This window comes from Rasamsonia emersonii, assembly GCF_000968595.1.
Source record: "Rasamsonia emersonii CBS 393.64 chromosome Unknown ctg1118621760529, whole genome shotgun sequence".
NCBI classification, from domain to species: domain Eukaryota; kingdom Fungi; phylum Ascomycota; class Eurotiomycetes; order Eurotiales; family Trichocomaceae; genus Rasamsonia; species Rasamsonia emersonii.
The window spans coordinates 1-19,556 of NW_013562932.1; the positions used below are offsets into that span (position 1 = coordinate 1).

The 19,556-nt window shown below is 50.0% G+C and overlaps 6 protein-coding genes across 6 annotated transcripts; 4 read left to right on the forward strand and 2 right to left on the reverse strand.

The window, feature by feature from the left end:
* Positions 1–3,650: 3,650 nt before the first annotated feature.
* Positions 3,651–4,245, reverse strand: T310_7326 (uncharacterized protein; the record flags this gene model as incomplete). The annotated part of the gene is made up of 2 exons (XM_013469868.1): positions 3,651–4,000; positions 4,122–4,245. The coding sequence occupies 2 exons, from the start codon at positions 4,243–4,245 to the stop codon at positions 3,651–3,653; spliced, it is 474 nt and encodes a 157-aa protein (XP_013325322.1).
* A 2,644-nt stretch (positions 4,246–6,889) lies between these two features.
* On the forward strand, positions 6,890–10,038 carry T310_7327 (MRNA binding protein Pumilio 2; the record flags this gene model as incomplete). Its single annotated transcript, XM_013469869.1, has 5 exons — positions 6,890–6,919; positions 6,996–7,185; positions 7,275–8,635; positions 8,688–9,522; positions 9,581–10,038. The coding sequence occupies 5 exons, from the start codon at positions 6,890–6,892 to the stop codon at positions 10,036–10,038; spliced, it is 2,874 nt and encodes a 957-aa protein (XP_013325323.1).
* Positions 10,039–11,158: 1,120 nt separating this feature from the next.
* T310_7328 (uncharacterized protein) lies at positions 11,159–12,705 on the forward strand (the record flags this gene model as incomplete). The annotated part of the gene is made up of 5 exons (XM_013469870.1): positions 11,159–11,296; positions 11,481–11,721; positions 11,891–12,035; positions 12,125–12,443; positions 12,490–12,705. The coding sequence occupies 5 exons, from the start codon at positions 11,159–11,161 to the stop codon at positions 12,703–12,705; spliced, it is 1,059 nt and encodes a 352-aa protein (XP_013325324.1).
* A 769-nt stretch (positions 12,706–13,474) lies between these two features.
* On the forward strand, positions 13,475–14,155 carry T310_7329 (RNA binding protein; the record flags this gene model as incomplete). The annotated part of the gene is made up of 1 exon (XM_013469871.1): positions 13,475–14,155. One exon carries the CDS (start codon positions 13,475–13,477, stop codon positions 14,153–14,155), a length of 681 nt encoding a protein of 226 aa, XP_013325325.1.
* Positions 14,156–14,503: 348 nt separating this feature from the next.
* On the reverse strand, positions 14,504–18,268 carry T310_7330 (DEAH-box RNA helicase (Dhr1); the record flags this gene model as incomplete). The annotated part of the gene is made up of 2 exons (XM_013469872.1): positions 14,504–17,995; positions 18,059–18,268. The coding sequence occupies 2 exons, from the start codon at positions 18,266–18,268 to the stop codon at positions 14,504–14,506; spliced, it is 3,702 nt and encodes a 1,233-aa protein (XP_013325326.1).
* Positions 18,269–18,679: 411 nt separating this feature from the next.
* On the forward strand, positions 18,680–19,099 carry T310_7331 (uncharacterized protein; the record flags this gene model as incomplete). The annotated part of the gene is made up of 2 exons (XM_013469873.1): positions 18,680–18,745; positions 18,803–19,099. 2 exons carry the CDS (start codon positions 18,680–18,682, stop codon positions 19,097–19,099), a joined length of 363 nt encoding a protein of 120 aa, XP_013325327.1.
* Between the last annotated feature and the right edge of the window lie 457 nt (positions 19,100–19,556).

The window sequence follows — 19,556 nt, forward strand, 5'->3', positions numbered from 1 at the left end:
CTGCGTCGGGTGTGTTGTCGTGCTCGCTACGGGCAAAGACACGATGCTGGCAACTTGGCAGCGCCCATCGCGCCCTTGGCATGCAGCGTCTATCCCCAAGCAGGCCTGGCGTGGAGGCCGGCCTGACGCTAGCACCCGCTGCAATTTCGCACGCAGCCTATCGCCGCCGGTGGTTGCTCTTAAGCGCCAGCTGGCAGCAGACAGCTCATTTGCTGCAGGGACGGAAGACTATTGAATCTTGAATATGTTCCATATTTGGAAGCTGACCACCTTCACCTCGACACCCAGGAATCTGGTTCGGAGACCTTTCCCTCTCCAGGCCGTCAGTAGATAAAGATCAACGAGGACGTGATCAAGACCTCGAACACATGCTCCTACTCCGTATCCAGGAGTGAAACGAAACATGTCACGAATGGGAGAAACAGGAAACACCAGCCCTTAAACCGAGAAACCCGCTGCACAGCCCCTTCGACGGAAGGGCGTCAGCCCTCGATCCATGTTGGAAACCACGGAGCACACATTCAGCAACGATTCTGTCAATCAACACGCCGTACAGAGCACAGAGCGCAGATCTGTGTTTGTGTGTTAATTTTGTTCCTACAGCAAACCACTAAAAAGACCGCTTCTTTCCTGCAGCATAGCCGTTAGTACTCCGTAAGCTCTTCCTGCTCCGGAAGTGCACGGACCCACCGTGGGTGGAATGGCGACGGCGATCAGGGGTAAATCCAATCACCGATCTGAGATACTATCGATAGCAAGCATCTCTGCATCAGCCAAGAATTCCAGCTTTATCATCGTCTACGGCAGGGCACAAACAAACAAACAACCAACCAAACAATGACCTGCCTGGGTAGGTACTAGGTAAACAAGAACACATCCCACATTCTTACCCCGTACTCCGTCCTCCCCATTCTTCACGGACGGCCCGAGTTAGCGTCCATTCTTTAAAAAGAAATCTCCGTCAGATATTGTTATTATTAGGTATCACCGCAGGACATTGCCATTGTTTGCACTCTTCGGAATGCTGCAGCATATGGTCTGACCAAGGTTACATTCACTGATGGCGTAGGTACAGTTTATTGTCATGGCATAGCATGCATGTCACTGGATCGATTGATTATACGATCAAGCAGAAGAATTACACCCTGAGATGATCATGGTCAGCAAATCCTATTATCTGGGAAGGTCTATATCTATTTTGACTAGGATTTAGAACTCCTTGATAAGACTAGATAGCGATGATGATTAGGGTTGACACTAAGATTCCTCTGGATGGAACTGAGAGAGCTACAAACAAGCAACAAAAAGGTTAACATTGACAGGTTGGCATTACTCGTGATATTATTATTGACAGGTGGAGCCTTCATCTCCATTCCTGACAGGACTGTCCACGAGAACTCCATGCTGTGTCTACCCCATTCTCTGCTCAGCAAGGGAGGAATCCTCGAGTAGACGGACATTCATACAATAACCGGATGATGTCCTCATTCCACCATAGTCTTGTAAATGATTGCAAGTTTCAAGTAGCGAACTAGCTCTGTTGTAGATCTTTCCCCAGGTATGGCACCGCTACAAACTATGCATTGCGGAATTTGCAGACAACTCAACTCAACACAGTCTGGAGGACAAACGGTCTTGACAACTATATTCCGTAGTGGGAATTCTTCGCCTCGTTTTGCCGTGGTCCTTCATCTATGCGTTCTATTTGTATGGCGAAAGTAGAAGCAGCGCTCTAGATGATTCAAGTCAAGAAATGGCAGGTTGTTACTCCCTGCTGACATCTAGTTCTATATATATCAGTATTGATATCATTATTGATACATCGCTGTTCCAACCTGTCTAAGAAAGGTACCTATATAAGATATATACTGTCACTAGTCACCGTCTTCTGATGAGGAACCCTAAAAAAAATATAGACCTGAGTTGTGTAATGATCCTCCAATGGCATCATAAATCAGGGAAGTAGCTTCGAAGGAAAAGAAGGCTGTACGATAATGCTACTGTGCCAAGCTTGTTAATCGCATGTTCGAAGTAGATACCTACGATACCTACCCCTACCTACCTAGCTAATCTAGGTACCGTGTTATTCCTACCTAGAAGACCCTATTTTCAAGTTAACTGGTTAGTATCTGCCTCGTCTTTTCTATCTTCTTGCAGTAGGAGCTAATATGTGGGCTTTTTTTTCCCAGGTGTCTTGATAACTTCCAACTGTTAATTGTGTTTATTAATAGCTTATATATATATTGACTCTTGTTGTTAAGTATAGGTGTAGCCTTTTTTTTTTGAAAGGAATGCGAGAGAAATATATAGCAATAATTTCCTCTAATCGATGTTCTGTTCGTCAAAGTAAATATTATTACAGGGAGGTAAAGAGAAAAAGAATGTTTGTGAGTGAATATGATAGTTTTATATTTTTTGGCTTCCCTGTGTGGAAAGTAGTTCTTGCTCATCCAACAATCCAACAATCTAACTATTAATTCATACTGAGAATATAAAATAGACGCAGAAAATAAAAAAAAAGATGTAATCGACTGTCGTCATTGTTCTTTTCTGTCTTGAATCAATGGGAGTCAGATAAAGATAGTTACATCTTCATGTCACATACAACCATCATTCATTCATTACATTTGCGTACATATATATTCAATATGTAGACCTCAGAGAAAGCTTTAACAAGAGAATAGTAAAACAGTAATCATCTATCTCACCAACTGCTTATATTCTCTTTCCAATCTGGTTAATTACGATAAACTCTCGAGGCCGAGACTTTGATGCCAAGAATATACGTGTGAATCCTCAAGTATATAGCAGCGGAGGATTATTATTAGATTCATCCTCATCTTGCATCTGCCATGTAAGTCATTCGGATGAGTCAAAATGTTACCTAACTATGTAGGGCTGACCACTGTCGTGGTGCTTTAGTGTCCCGCCATTCGGGCCCTGAAGACAGATGGATGGATGACGGATGGCACGCACGAGAGCTATCACATCGATCTGAGATTATCTGATTGATCCATCCACGTCATCCCGAATTCCCGATACGAAGAACATACAGTTTCGAAGTCATCATGGAGAAATAACCAGACAGTTGTATTGCTGAAAATCACCTAGATTGTGTGAAATCGAATAGTAGACCCTGGACAAAGTACCCAGCAACATCATCGTTCCCTAGGAGCTCAACAAGTTAAATATCGTGGTCATCATTAAGAAATAGCATGACCGATCGAGAAAATTTCCTTGAGAGTCGGTGAGCCCAGACGCATCGTCTCCACAGTGCGAATCTCCCGCCTTTTTGTCATTGCTTTTTTTTCTTCTGATAGGAGATTTTGTAATCATGATGTGCATTCAACGGCCATTCCCATAGAACGCGAGTAACTCCCACCGGGCTCGACGGGGCGGTCCTTGTCCAGACTGACAACTGTGTGTCACGTCCCCGAACGAGGATCCATGTCTCGTTATAATTGTAAAGAATTAATTGGCCACCAGGTACGGCTGGACTGTAAGACAAATGGCAGAACCTGCACGGCTGGGGAGCCAGATCTCCTTTCCAACCCCGCCTCCAGAGGGGCGCAGTAGCACCGGCTTATCAACGAGCCAGCAGTACCACAGGACGTGGCGACATTTTTATGGGATAAATCTTCAGGCAATGCTTAACTCTGGCAAGTCATGGATACACTTCCAATGGTTGAGGAGATACTGTCTTCTTCTCTACACCGCTCTGAAGTCGAGAGCCAGGTCTGCAGGTAGCATACGAGACGAGAAGAGGCCAATGTCGTACAAGCTGTGCCAAGACGCTGTGCATCCGGGCGCTTTTCTTGCATAGGACGATATGGCATGGCCCACTGGCCAGCTGGTGCAGCGCTAGGCTGTGTGGCTTCGGAAGGGGATGCAAGGTTGAGCGTAGCCGACAAACCATCTTCCGTGAATAGTACATGTCGTTCATGTCTGTTGGATGCTATTTTAGACGGTGTCATCTGAGTAGACAAGCTCAATTTCCCAGCTGTAGAGTGTGTAGTGTCCACAATCCAATCCAGATGAAGGCGGCCACGTTTGGCGACATTATTGCTGCAAAGCCAGTTGCAGGCTGCGCACGTGACCGCCAGACCGCGTCAATTGCTTACGACGCGCCAATCGAAGGAGATGGTTGCACCAGCGATCATGATGATGACAGCCATCTTCAGGCCAACTCTGGGAATCGGAAAGGAAGGGAAGCGGGGAAAAGAGGCACCGGCCGGAGCAGGCCATATTATCCACACACGGACGTCCGAAGCAAGGGGGCTAGCTTGAGCCAAGGGAGATCTGGCACCCGCCAGGCGCTCTGGATCGACACCCGTCACTGGTAGCTAAATTCGAACTCTCCACCCTGACTGACATGCCTAAAGTTCGGACAATTTCACCATTGTGGAATCCTATTGATGCCAAGACCATCCCTGCATACCAAGACACTGCCCGATGGGCGCGAGAGAGGAAGTCCTCGAGGTGTCAGCGAGAAAGACGGTGTCAATTGAGCGTTTGTAAGTGGGCGCAAAGGAGGGTGATCCAGCCGACGCGAAGCCCGTCATGTTGAGCATCACTTTTATTTTTTTTTTGTTTTGGACTCCGTCGAACGGTGCCTAGGACGGCGTCTCGTGATCATGATCGAGCGATGACCCACCAATTGCAGCTGGAAAAGCAATTATTGACGGGAAAATCATGGGAGGGGAAAACAAACCAAGGAGCAACCCAGGGTCCTACCTAGCATGTGCCTAGGTAGATGCAATCAATTTTAGCCCCGCTGTCTCTCGTCCATTAGGTACGAACCTTTGTCGCCTGTTTAGAGTAACGCCAAATCAATATGGATAATGGGAAGCCCAAGTCTAGATCTGAACGCCGATCCGATCGTACCGCCGTCCGGCGTCGTGTTAGACGCTTAGACTTGCATGGACTAGGGAGGCGACCGTCCGCCTCTAGCTGATCATTGAATGAATTATCAGCTCGAACCTCTGTAGGCGACAGCAGAAGGTCGATTTATTAGTGAACTAACTAATCGACCGTGGTCATGATGATCGACAGCATCAATGAATGAATCATCAGTAGCGAGAATGCGAGATCTTACCCCTCACCGTGCCGCACAGCGCGGTGGATTTCTCCCGTCTGAACCAAGGGGCGGTCTTCCTCGGGGTCCTGTTAACCCTTGGGCATGACAAAATCAGCAGGTTGGGGCGCATCGCTTGGAATTGATGTCCGAACTGGCACTGTTGGATTTGCACTGTAGATGCTGTCGATGTGTTGTGTGTGTATGGACGACGTACAGCAGTAGTTGTTCGCTCAGCCTTTATCAATCGACCGCGCTCCTGCTCGTTCAGCTGGGCGCACCAAGCCCTACGGTGATCGCTTAGCCTGTTGGGGCGGTGTGGAGGAGGTTAGCATGCAGGCTCGGGCGGGCCCTAAGAGAAGCCTAAACGGGGGAACTGCTAGGCGGCGACCTGAGGCAGCGACGCAGGCCCCTCCCTTTCTAGTGCTGCCAGCCTTGGGCCTTCCTGTGGGCCGCCCGCGGCGTACGGTAATAAGGTAAGGTAAGTTAGCTGACGGTCTTGGGGCAGCCGCACTAGGCCCCGGATACCTGGGCTGTGGCGCAAAACTCTTAGGGCAGCCACGTACCTTGCCATCTGGCGGCCCCGACGCGTACTGTCACAGCGTTACCGCCAACCAACCCAAACCCTCTTTGCGTCGTCCATTCCGCTCACTTATCAGACGCAGCTTTTTTACTCACTGCCTGCTCCTTGGAACGGCTGCCCATCGCCGTCGTTCATGCTTTTTTTGTCTCTTCTCCCTTTGTGCTCCTTGCCCTTCTTATTCTCCTTCGTTGCGCCCCTTTGCCTTTGCCTGTTTGTCTTTTTCTCCCCCTTCGCCTTCTCTTTTCCCCTTCCCGCTTCGAGGCCACGACGTGGCGCGTGAGACAAAGACTGCCTCTCCACCGTCACCTTCCCAACACCCCCGGGTCAACGGTCTCTTGTGTCTGAGACTTTCCGTTTGTGTGACCTTCGATTCTCTCTTTTTCTCCTTTGCCCGGCCTCCTGCCAGCCCTTTGTCTTGCCTTGGCGGTGGCATTCCACGCCCGTCGACTAATCACATCACCTCCTTCGTCGGCACTCCTTGTCTGGGCCTGCGCGACAGACTGCATTCCTCCTGCCTCAATCCCTCAACCCCCTTGCCTCGGCGAATCATCACTGCTGCCCGGGTCCTTCGGGTTGCCCACCCTTCTGGTCGCCTCTCCACACCGTTCACGAATGCGATCTGCGAGCATCGGGATTCCTGGAGCATGCACGGAGTCTAGTTCAACCCCACGGTACATGCAGGCCATCTCGTCCACGGCTGCTTGCTGAGACTCTGCTGGCAAACGAAACGGGACTGCCGCTGTCTGGTTAGTGATCTTACCTTGCATTACCTCCTCTGTTCCATCTCTTTTCTTTAATACCGTCCTCCCAAAAAAACTTCCCCGGCGACCCTCCCTCTCCCGCGTTCTCTCCCTCGTCCTTCCTCCCTTCTTTTCTGAACCTGTACAGCTGTGCTGACCTGGGGGTCTTTTCATCCCAGGTTTCCTTGTGAAGGGGTTTCCTGATCCTTTAGTTCTTTTCGCTCCCTTTGGTATGTTCCTGCGTTCGGTGCTCTGACCCCTGCAGGAAAGTTCTTTATCACGAACAATGACCACGAGCTAACTGGTAGTCTTTTTATCAGTCATATATTCGCGTGAACGCCTTTCGGGCTCCTTGCAAATACATTTCGAGCCAATCTTGCCGGCCCTCTGCGCTTGTTTAATTTAATATCAGATACTGGCCGTCTTTTCGCACATACATATTTGATAATATTTTTTTTTGACGCACATCAGCCTACGGGGATGGCATCCGCTATGGCAGCGAATGCAGCAACTGTGCATAGTGTAAGGGTGACCTTGATATCGACAGAAGTTTTGGTCTGTGGCCAAGGAGTTCTGATGGCTGACATATTGATGGCAGGTCCGCTCAAACAGGGTCGCGAATATTAGCTCGTCTTCTACAATGAACAGTGATCGAACACTCACAGCTCACTCCACGACAATGGGAAACGGGTTCGGCAGTGGCAAGGCCAGCTGGAACAGTAATATATGGGGGAACAATAATCTGGGGAACACGTTCAACACGGATGGTGCATCTGATAACCTGAGAGGTAAGATCTACTGCCAGGCCAATCCTTGACCCGCCAGATCGGTTCTGGTGGCTTTTGAGACATTCAATAAGGCTGACATGGGGATCCAGACAACGCCTTCGAAGGGAAATCCGGATCGGGTTCTCTGCTATCATCGTCAGAATCCGATGGATGGACCGGCCGTCCTAACCTGCCTTGGAGTACCGTCAGCCCGACCACATCGTTGTCCATGGGTCAGAACAAGGGCATAGCAACATCTCCGGTCGAGAGTCGCAGCGGTGATCGAAGTGCAGCCGCTAGGTCGGACACCGACGCGACGTCCTACTTCTCACTGCCCCGAGCTTCCGCCATTGGTCACACACCAACCGGTTCAGTTACCAAGACATACCTAACTTCCGCGTCAGAGCCGTTTCCCTCCTCAGCGGCAGAGGCAATTTCCTTTGGTAGCTTCGGCAGCTTTAGAAACGAGGATGTAGGCCATCGGCAGGTGAATTCGTCGGCCTTCGCTGGCAACGCCGTTACATCGGCATTTCAATCCAAACCCAGCCTTGTCACGGCTAGCCGAGAGCCTCAACGACCCGAGGATGTTATCGGGACAATGAGCATGCCGTCGTTCTCTCAGGCTGCTTCTGAGTCGATCTCGGGCGGGAGCCGACAAGCGATATCAACTCCTTACTCGCACCTGTCACACAATTCCGTGTCATTGACCTCTCAGAGGCCTGCGCACTCCTCCCATCCTTCCTTTCATTCGGAAGGCCAGGCACTTGAGAATCGCTTTAGCAACGGCCAGCTGGATATCAACACGGGACTCAGCCGACTGCAGCTGAACGACACCCAATCCTTTTCCGCCCAGCAGAATCCACAGAGACCTGGTTACGTGTCCCATGCATCGTATGATGCATCTTTTAATCGGTTCAAATACCAGGTCCCGGGAGATGAGGGTAATTATCCCCCAGTAGCGTCGTACACCCCCGACGCTCCCGTTGATCTCCCCTTTGGTTATCAGTCAATTTCGAGAATGAGCGAGAGGGAGTCAACACCGCCAGGAGACTTCAGTCGAGGAATGAACAACCCTTTCTACTCGGCAGCAGGCACTCCTCCGGTTGCGGCCACTCAACTCCGGCCGTCTTCGGGCAATCGCTTGTCTTCCCATATGAGCGATGGACAGGCCGCTCTTCTGGATCGGAAGCTGCGTGGTTTGCAGGAACAGGACTTTACCCAGACCGCAGCGAATCCATTGCAGTCGCGTCTGCCTTTCCCTGCTGCGTATGATCTCGCCGGCTACTCCGCTGCCAGGCTGAATCCCTTCGCCGGTTTCTATCCTATGGCGCAGTTTGGTGGTCTTGGTGGGGCGGCTGCCATGGTTCAGCGGGGACCCCATCGCGATCATGACCCTAGTCAGGTGGTCCGCAGCCCGCTTCTCGAAGAATTCCGAAGCAACACCAAGGGCAACAAGAAATATGAGTTGAAGGTAAGATCTTGCATTTGCCAGCGGTGAACATATATCGTCTGACCCATACCAGGATATCTACAATCACATTGTCGAGTTCAGTGGCGATCAGCATGGTTCCCGTTTTATCCAGCAAAAGTTGGAGACCGCCAACAGCGATGAGAAAGAGCAGGTCTTCCGTGAAATTCAGCCCAATTCTCTGCAGCTGATGACGGACGTGTTCGGCAACTATGTCGTCCAGAAACTCTTTGAGCATGGCAACCAGACGCAGAAGAAGATCCTGGCAAATCAGATGAAAGGGCACATTCTTGCCCTCTCGACTCAGATGTACGGGTGCCGGGTTGTTCAAAAGGCACTCGAGCACATCTTGACCGATCAACAAGCTGCCATGGTCAAGGAGCTCGAGAACCACGTCCTCAAGTGTGTGCGCGACCAAAACGGGAACCATGTGATTCAAAAGGCCATTGAGCGGGTTCCTTCCCAGCATGTCCAGTTCATCATCAACGCGTTCAAAGGGCAGGTCAGTCGGCTTGCGGCCCATCCTTATGGCTGCCGTGTCATTCAGAGAATGTTGGAGCATTGTGAACAAGCCGATCGAGAATCAATTCTGGCCGAGCTCCACGCCTGTACCGCCAGCCTTATTCCAGATCAATTTGGCAATTACGTGATCCAGCACGTCATTGAAAATGGCGAGGAGAAAGATCGTTCCCGCATGATCTCCGTCGTCATCTCTCAGGTTCTTGTCTTTTCCAAGCACAAGTTCGCCAGCAATGTCGTGGAAAAGAGCATTGAATTTGGCGAGGAAAACCAGCGTCAGGAGATCATTCGGCTTCTGACCTCCCCTAACGAGCGGGGCGAGAGTCCACTTCTCGGACTGATGCGCGACCAATACGGCAACTATGTTATCCGTAAGTCTTTACGTGGTTTGCTTGTCTCCACCCATTGACTGCTGACATCGCCCTACAGAGAAGGTCCTCGGTCAGGTCAAAGGCGCCCAGCGCGAGGCTCTGATTGAACAGATCAAGCCCTTGCTGAGCCAGCTGAAGAAATTCAGTTATGGGAAACAGATCGTGGCCATTGAAAAGCTTATTGCCGAGCCGACTTCCCCTGCCTCGAATGCTAACTCCTCGACGACGCCGCCGGCTTCTCACAAATCCTCGCCGCAACCTTCTCGTCGGTCGCTGACAGACATTGATGGCTGTCCTCCACCAGTAGGCGGCGCAGCCCCGCCCACACCTCCCCCCACAGACACCCAAAGCTGCCATGGGGGTTCTGCGACCGATGGTTCGGTTGATGGGCCTGCGGAGTCCTGCAAAGGCCTGGCGACCAGCTCTGTCGCTGCCATCTCCGATGCGACTGGCACCTCCCACGCCGGCTCGACCGTGCCAGTCGGTATTAATATCTCTTCTGAGTCCAAAGCTTAGCCGGCTCTTGCTATTCCGGTAATGTGCACTTTATTCTGCTTTTCTGTTCAATATTCTATTTTATTCTGGGAGGGACATATACATAAAGGAATATTCAAGGGAGATATATGGGTTTTCGTGTTTACATTTGTGCTATTCCTTTTTTTTTCCTTTGCCGGTATGTACAAGGCAGGGCGGCGCATTACATCGAGGGATGAAGTTCCAACATGTCTGTATCGGTTGGCCTCTTCCGCCTGTCACTTTACAGGTTGTCTTTTATCTTGTCCATGTGGTGGGTTTTACGTTCGATGATTGCGTTTCCTCTGCAATATCGTGATGCGATGAAGATATGCCTCTTCTACACGGTTATAATATTAGTCTCATATCCCGGCTCTGTTGGCGTGAATCTGGCGTCTAATGGATGGAATCTACTGCGAGATCACATTTCGGAGGATTCGGGGAACTGTTAGTGGGTGCTTTGCTCGGAAACTGAGAAGTTGACAATTGGGAAAGGACCACAAGGGAAATGTTAGAAGTAACGGAATGATAAAAACGTGCTTGCTTTGTTATAGTCTCAGCTAATTAGCTTTATCAAAATGAACGTATCCATATAATCGGTTTTATGACTCCAGGAGCAGTATTTGTTATTGCAAAATGCCGTGAGTCTGAGCTGTAGGGAGCGTTATTTGCCTTCAGCGCTGAAAACTGTGTTCTTACTTGCTATTGTAGTCACGTGGTCATACATACTGGCCTATGCTTGGAACTGGCCAAGATTGGCCCCTGAATTTTTTTTTGTACCCCAGCCGGGTTCCAGTTCGGAGTACCCAGAAAAAAGACTCTAATCACCTAGGGATTTTTCTTCAATTTTAAAAAGTACTTATAAACTATATATATATAATAAAATATAATTTTTTTTTTAAAAAAGTAGCTAATTTATAAAAAAAAAAGCTTTAGATTATATAGAGTAGCTAACCATATGGTAGGCTACAGTCATAGAAAATGTAGACAAAAATAGGGTATTGATGACCAGAGAAGGGTTCATCAACCATATGGCAGTATATATAAAACTGGCTAACCATGTGGCATAGTTAACCACATGGATGTTTTGACTTCATGGTAGCTCAGAAATCTGTAAAAAAATATGGCCAACCATGAGGGGTTTTGCACCGTAAGGCCTAGCTGCTTACAAGGGTTTCTCAGCCATGCGGTATTAGACGATAATTTTGAACGGCCATCTAGGGTGTTGCGACTCGTACAAAAAATGCAGCGATACCAAGAGGTTAGCTATTCCCCGCGGTGTGGATTCCCCCACGCCTGGCCTCAGCTCGGAAAAAGTGGCCTGGAATAGATATTAGTGATATTAATAATTGGAAATCCTCCCACCTACCCACTCCAACAGATCAAAACTCATCCTCAGACAGTGCAGTTATGGAACTTTCTAAGCAGAACTACAAATCTTCAAGATTGGGAGACTTCAACAGATGAACTCCCAGCCAAACGTTCCAGTAGACATTCAAGGAGATCACGCCAGTATCAACGAAAGCGACGCAATGTGGATGAGTCTAGCGACGCTGGACGCAGCCACTAATCCGCCGTCATATCCGTTAGTTACAACAAATTCAGACAAATGGAGGGACGAGTCCGCTAAAGGAGGAATTATCACGGACATGTTGAACCTGGAGAAGAGGTGGAAGGATCCTAGACGTAGAGACTTCTAATACATGCCTTCATAAATCTTCGTCTCTCCCTATTTCCGTTGACTCGTTCCGCTCTATCGCCGCGTGTAGTTCGGTCATTTAGTACTTGCTGTAGTGTAATTCTTATCGTCGGCACCTTCATGGAGCCAGTATTAGCTCTACGACAAGAGCGGTAGTACGACATGAACGGCAGATGATAGCATCGCAACCAGCTGCTGTGCTTGTCAGCAGCAACGAGAAGAGCCCGCGGAGTCCTCAGCTCTATACGGATGACCAGGCTAAATCCCTGGACCGTATATTGAGGATTCCTTTGAGTCGGCCGTATGAGATCCTTGATCTACCTGAAACAGCTGAGAAGGGTGAGGTTTACCGTGCTTTCAAGAAGCTGGCTTTGCCGAAAATGCCTACAGCAGTGACTGTGATATTGACCCTGGTTCTGAGATCGGAGATGAGGATGGTGCGAGCGAGGAGGACAATGACGGCGACACTTGGATGAAAGACGCTGTCGAAGACCATGCCACCCCGGGTCCTTATCATCCAGAGATCTATGTGGAATACACCCCGTATATTCATCGACTGATCGAAAATCCTGAGGAGGAGATTTCCGAAAGAGGCCAACGAAAAGATCAGGCAAGAGAACGCCAAGGAGAACTTACCCAAAGAAAGACAGACCGGCTTCTTCATCTTACCTCATTGGGCAGATCATTGCTGCTGAGATGGCTGCCCGGAGTGTGCAGAAAAGCTCCAGTCGAGACGATGAGGCAAAATATAAAAGGGCGCAGAAGACGATCAAACGCGCAAACGATGCGATTGGAGAGTTGATCCAACAAATTGCACTACCCCCAAGATTGGCTGGTCCAGTTCTGGCTTGTCCAAGACAGGGAAACTTCAGTACTCGATCGCCGAACCAGTTTCCCCTGTCGAGGGAAGGCCAGATCGACCCGCCACGGCTATGGACATAATGAAACATATTTGGCAGAGATCTAACTAGAATTCGAAGGCGAGTACAAATACCCCGTATGTGTGAGGTTGCGATAATACATCCATGAAGCGAGCCAGCCCTTTCCTAATCAGTATAGCACGTGATCACCAAACCCTTGTAGCAGTGCCTCAGGAGGTCACCAGACCGTCAACCAATCATGAAGCAGAGTTCTGTTGACACTCCATGTTTACTTTAGTCCTACTTTTCATGACAGACACTACTGCTCTTAAAATAATCCCAATCTTTTCCATTTAAGCATAGGAGAATACTTAACAGAAAAAAGCTCAGCATAGTTAGATGAGTTTTTCTAGTTGGTTGGTGGTGCTAAATTTCTACCTACCTGGAGCTTTTTTCTACCTACTCCAAACTGTAAGCCCAATATAGGGGCTAAGCCTCACTAAGTCACATGATCACAATGTTACATAAGCAGATACCATGTTCAGTTGTCCAGTCTCTCCGCCACAGTCCCTGGAGAATTCAGGACAGCACTACGCTCTTCAAGGTTGCCTGACTGAGGACTCAAACAGACCGGGGACGCGATCCATCACAGTCTTTCACTTCTTCTCTGTGGATTGCCACATGGTCTGAGACAGGACCAGGATTGAGCCAGGTTCGCAGCTCCGAACCCTCCGCCACCACCCCGTGAGCTTCCTTGCACGCCTCCTGCTACATTTACTTATCTCCTGGGTCTCGAACGAAGGGGCCTAAACCAGCCCCATTTTCTTTCATCTACCATTTTCCCTCTTTTCTCTTGAGTCGAGAGTGTCAACTTAACGCAATGTCCTCAAACGTCGGACTACCAACACCCCGCGGAAGCGGTACTTCCGGGTACGTGCAACGCAACCTGTCATTCCTCAAGCCTCGAAACGCCGGCTACGGCGCCCCGTACCCTCCCGTGTCTGTGAATGGTGGCGACTCCAAAAAAGGCGAATCCTTCAAGCAGCGCAAGCCGGACAAGCAGATCCTGGAGCATGACCGGAGGCGCGCCATCGAGGTCAAGGTGCTGGAAGAGCGGGAGCGGCTGGAAGAGGAGAATGAGCGGATTGAGGAGGAGCTGAAGAAGCAGAAAAAATCCAAGGGTGACAAAGACAGGGTCCCCCTCTCGGAGGAGGAGATCGAAGAGCGATGTAATGCTCTACGCCAGAAACTCCTTAAGGAGCTGGAAGATGAGCTTGCTGGACGCCATAACCTTGATGACGACGAGGTCAGATATGATCGGCGACGGGGACGCGGCGATCCAGGCCCACCGCCCCGAGAAAGGAGGCAGTTCAAGTCGTACCAGGTGCACGAGCTTGCCGAGGCAAAGATGGAGGAGACTGAGCGTCTCCGTAAGGCGCTGGGTATCAAGGAAGATTGGGAGAAGGAGGGGGATCTTTATAATCAAGATAGGAAGAATCGGGACAAGGAGAGAGACAGAGAACGAGAAAGGGAAAAGGAAAGGGACAGAGAGCGCTACTGAAAAAAGGCAGTAATACCAACCTCATTACATTCGGAAACGTTCAATTCTATTTTTGACGATGTCGAACGGTTACGACGGACGAACTCGGTTCTTCTGACTTTCGGATTCCAGGATTGGGGCATTGTACAGGCGTTCTGAAGGAGTTATTATTACACAATAAGACAGAGACAGACAAACAGCTTAATTACGAACCTGATACACAGTGTATTAATATCCCAGTAACAGAATATGGGAGAAAGACCCGTTCCTATTTCCAGTTTTATGTACCAAACTCCTTGTATAGTATCCACACATAACTACTTGAATGAGTCTATATGTATACGTGTGAAAGAAATCCCGAATCTCATCTCACGTGAGGAACTTTTCAATAACCCAACCCTCTTTCTTATCCTTCACCTGGACGACCTTCTTCGCTGGCAGCGGCCACCCTGTACTGCCGGGATCGCCCACCAGAGACGGAACGACCCAGCATTCGCGCCGTTCGGGAATTCCTCCCAGGTGCTCGATCTTCCCGATCGGTTTGCCGTACTCGATCAGAGGCGTCCCGTGGGCGAGCGCAGAGAGCTGCAGCCCGCTTGGTGCTACGAGCGGGAACATCCGGATCTTCGGCACCGTGTTGTCGGAGATGACCGAAGGGCTGGATTGCTGGAGGTGGGAATAGACCACGTATTGCGGCATCTCGTTGGGCGAAAGATGGGCAAGCAGGGAGGATGGGTGCACGTAGACGGCCTTTTTGTCGAGCTCAACCGCTCGGCCTTCGCGCGACCGGAAGAGTGTCAGATATGGCACGTCGATGGCCCGCTTCGGCTTGCGAGGAATCTCTGGCGGGACGGGTGCGAGATCGGCACGAATAGCGACGTTGTCGATGAAGCCCGCCGTGACGATCTGCTTCAAGGCTTTGAGCTGTTTCTCTGTCGGCTCGGGAAGTCGAGCCTCATACGCCCCAATCACGCCGGGGTTGTTCGCGCGCACGATGTCGGTCAGCTGACGGCGAAGCTGAGACGCTTCTTTTAGCCCTTTAGCCCGCAGGAACATCTGGTTGCAGAAGGACTCTTCATCGGAAGCGTAGGCGTATGCGCACACCGCAGACATATACTTCAGTGCGTCGCAGGTATCGTCGTGTTTGCTGAACAGACGATGGGCCCTGCTGTAGGCCTTGCGACGAGCCTCCCGAGCCGTATCTTCCAGACGGTCTGCGTTCGTGTAAACTTCGTCATCGTCCTTGTCTTTGTTCTCGTCCTGGCTCGACGATGACATGTCGACCTGACTCTCTGGAATGAAGAGTTCTCCCACAGCGAGTGCAGAGACAAGGGCGATAACATACGGCATGCAACCATGCTGATGGCCGATCTGCAACATTTTTCCAAATCTGGGGGAAAGGGGATATGTGGCCAAGCGGTGTCCGATCTCCGTGACTTGGCCATCAGGCGAAAGAGCCCCAAGGTTTTTGAGAAGCTTTTCTGCCTTTGCCAGTCCCTCACGACTTGGTGGTGTCGGGAAAGGGAAATTAATGACGTGGTGCAGGCCCATACTCTTCATTTGAAGGACAACACCTTCGATGGGAGTCCGCAGAATCTCCGGATCTGTATATTCTGGGAATGCCGACTCATAAATTGCTGAAGAATACAGCCGGTAACAGTGACCCGGTCCCGTTCGCCCAGCTCGTCCAGCTCTCTGATCTGCGCTGGCCTTGCTGATCCAGCCGATCTGGAACGTCTGGACTCCGGTGAATAGGTCATATTGCTTCTCTTTGGATCTCCCACAATCGAAAACGTATCTGATCCCTGGAATTGTAAGACTTGTTTCGGCAACGTTCGTGGCCAGCACTATGAGTCTTGAGCCTTCTGGAGGCGGCTCGAAGACCTTCAATTGCTCTTTCGTGGGTAGTTGGGAATACAACGGCAACACATGAACTCGAGTCGAGGAATCCATGCTTTCCTCACCCAGGTTAAATTCTTCATCGTCGATTTCATCGTCGTCAAGACCGGTGATCTCTACCTCACTGCCATCCTCGTCTTCTTCAACCCCTCTGGAGGTTTCAACATCTGGACCAGCCAGATCCAGGTCTTCAGTTTCGAGCGGTGCGTCTACAGCTGATATCTGGACTTTACCCTGTACACTTTCACCGCGCTGAGTCGGCTTGAATGTCTGCTTCAGTCGCTTCTCCAAGTATCTGATCTCATTTTGCCCAGTTAAGAAGACAAGCATTCCGCCTGGAGGAAGTTTGCGGTGCCCCCTGGAAACCTTTCGAAACGCTTCTTCGACATAGTCGCGGTGTGTTCGCCGGGAGAAATGAATTGTAACAGGATACTGTCGACCTTCTGCTTGCACCAAGGGCGGTGGCCCGTGCCGGAAAAGATGCGTATTTTGTGTGAAATCTGAAATACGCAATGTGGCCGACATGATGACAAGCTTTAGTGGCTTCACGTTTGGATCTTCTTTGGCCATGGATTTCCGCAAGTCAACGATGCGGCTCACCATTCCGATCAAGATATCAGTGTTGACACTTCGCTCGTGAGCTTCATCTATGATGATGATGGAGTATTTGCTCAGAGAAAAGTCCTTCGCGATTTCACGGAGGAGAATACCATCAGTCATGAATTTGATGGCTGTTTTGTTGGAGACAGTCGTATCGAAACGAATCTGATAGGAGACTTGGTCCGCGAACTGCCCAAGTTCGTCACTCACTCGTTTTGCCATACTGACAGCCGCAACCCGGCGAGGCTGAGTGATTCCAATCATACCCGGATTGGGACTCTCGGGGTTACCATAGCCGGCTTCGAACAGAAACTGCGGCAGCTGTGTTGTTTTGCCGCTTCCAGTGGCTCCCCATATTACAACCGAATCATTGTTGTGTATAGCCTCCATAATCTTCTGCTCTTCTCCCACAACGGGTAATTGTAGTCGGGCATTCTGGACCTCTTCTGGACGATTCACCTGAACACTGAACGCTTTGCGATCCGGGTCTCCCTTGGTTGGTTGCAGCTCCGGAGGCAAAGGCTCCTCTTCGTAGACAGTATTCCTGGGTGTCTTTCCCTTCCGGACTACAAGTTCAGCAGAGGCTGGCAGCTGTTCTGTGAGCGGCTGGCCAGCTGAGGGCTGGAACCCTACAGCCTCATTAATCTGCTGCGTAGCCCACTCCTTGAATGCAGAATTCCGAGGACGAATCCGTTTAGGACCTTCCAGGTCTTCCTCGTTCTCATCTTCTTCCATATCTTCATCTTCACCTTCACCTTCATCCTCATCCTCATCTCCAGTCTCACCTCCAGTCTCACCTCCAGCCTCATCTTCTGTTGCCTCTTCTTCCTCCTGGGAGGCATTCTCCTTTTCAGAACCTGTATCACTATCTTCGCTATCTTCACTCTCGGAATCTCTGGGTGACTGATCAACTTCATTATTTCCATCGGGTTTGGCTTCCTCATCTTTTTCTTTTTCTTCTTCGGAATCAAAGCCTTCCCAGGGAAGTTCGACAGTCGGCTTAGTCTTCCGTTTCTTCCGTTTCTTAATAACGGGAAATCCGTCCTCTCCGATCTCAAGCGGCCGTTTCAGACCAATACCTATTTGAGGTTGGACTGTCTGCTTCTGTAGACCAGAATTTGCATCGGCAACAGAAGTGGTCTGCGCGTTTGACTTCGATTCAAACTCATCATCAGAAAGATCGGATTCGGAGGTGAACTCCTCTTCATCCTTGGCGGCAACTGCCTGAGAGGAAGAGCGCTTAGAGTTTTGTATTTTCTTTCTCCCCAGGTCCTTCGAGCTTCGCAGATTGGAGGTGTCGACTTTGGCTTGCGCGAGTTTCTTCAGCAGTTCTAGACTTTCCTCTTTTTTCAGTTTGTTCTCCTACGCTGCGAATTAGTAAAAAGTACATCCATGGAGAGGGACGACTTGTCGGAGACTCCGTACAATATATTTCTCCAGGCGCTTCTTTTTCTTCGAGGACATCTTCGGTTGTTGCACCCGCAGCTCTTCTCTCAGCTTCTGGCGCCTTGCCTCTTTCTCCGCCTTGGAGATGGGCATTATTTCGGCGACATTTGTGTCCACCGGCGCGGCAGCGGACTGACTGTCCTGCTGCCTGCGCTTGTGCTTGCGCTCACGAGGCGTGTATTTCGCCATTGTCGTTTAAATTAAAAGAGTGGTCAAGCTGGCGATCACACGACGGCGAACAGGCCTGCTCAAAGATTTCTGATGAAAAAATGGGCCGATTTCGAGGGGCGGACAAATTCTGCCGGGAAGCGGTTGGAAGGCGGCGCGTGTTGGCTCACCGCCTTTGTTCACCGCTTTGGCTGTACTGACTACTCACATCTTGGTAGATCTTATCGTCCATTGATACATGCGTTCAATGACTGGTTTCAAGCTATTGAATGATTCTAGGTAGACCATTCCTTACGATCCCTCAATCTCAGTCTATCTCAAGATATGGCAGAACCACTCAATCTCAACAGCTTCCACGAGGTGCTCAACCTCCCCTTCCCCGCAGCCACAAAGCAAGCGGCGGGGTTGGTGAACGGCGTTTTGACGGATGTCATGGTGGTCAATTTTAGCGATAAGATCCTCGTGGCTATATCCCAGCATGGACGATTAGCCCATTGGGTGCGTATGCCTTCATAATTTAAAAAGGAAGAATTTTAGATACTGACAATTCGAAAGATCCACGTGCCATTAGAAAACATCAACCCTGGGACCAATGGCTTTCATACTTTGCCGGATGGGGAGGAAGACAGTCTCCTGCCCCTGCCTAATCTCACCGCCACGACTCTACTTGGTGGTCATGCTCCAGGGCACGAGACAATCAACCAGCTGTACGCTCGTCAAATCGGCAGCGCTATTGCAACGAAAACCCCCAATGAGAAGAGAGTGCTCGTTGTGGGGTTAGGGCTGGATAGGCCCCAGGCTGACAGAGATACGTTTTTCGCTATTCTCGACCTCGTGCTGCAATGTATCTGAAGTATAACTGCAATGCTTGGATGTGCGATTTGTTTGCAGTCGAGCTCCTGTCTCGCGAGAGCCAATGAGTTAACCTTGGTAATGGCCTCGCGCTCGTCTCTGACTGTGCAGGATTCGGTGACCCCCAGTAACTTGAACTCGCCAGTAAAGAGTCACTCAGAAAGCTTCCCATTATGCGGGTCCTCGGAATCTTCTAACCAGGTCCGATATTGAGAGCCAGAGACGAATCGTCACCAGCTCTTTTCTCTCAATACCAGGTTCTCAATGCTCATAACAGCCTTCTCCGGTATGTCGAGATTCGGGCGGGACAATCCAAAAGTGAAGAAAAAAGGTTGATGCGATCAAATCAGAGGTGGAAGATGTTCTTAGGACAGAAGGGCTGCTCTGGTGCATGAACTACTCGATGGCTGCCTCTTTAAACACGATTGGGCTGGAGCCGTCGGAGGGGGAAAAAAAG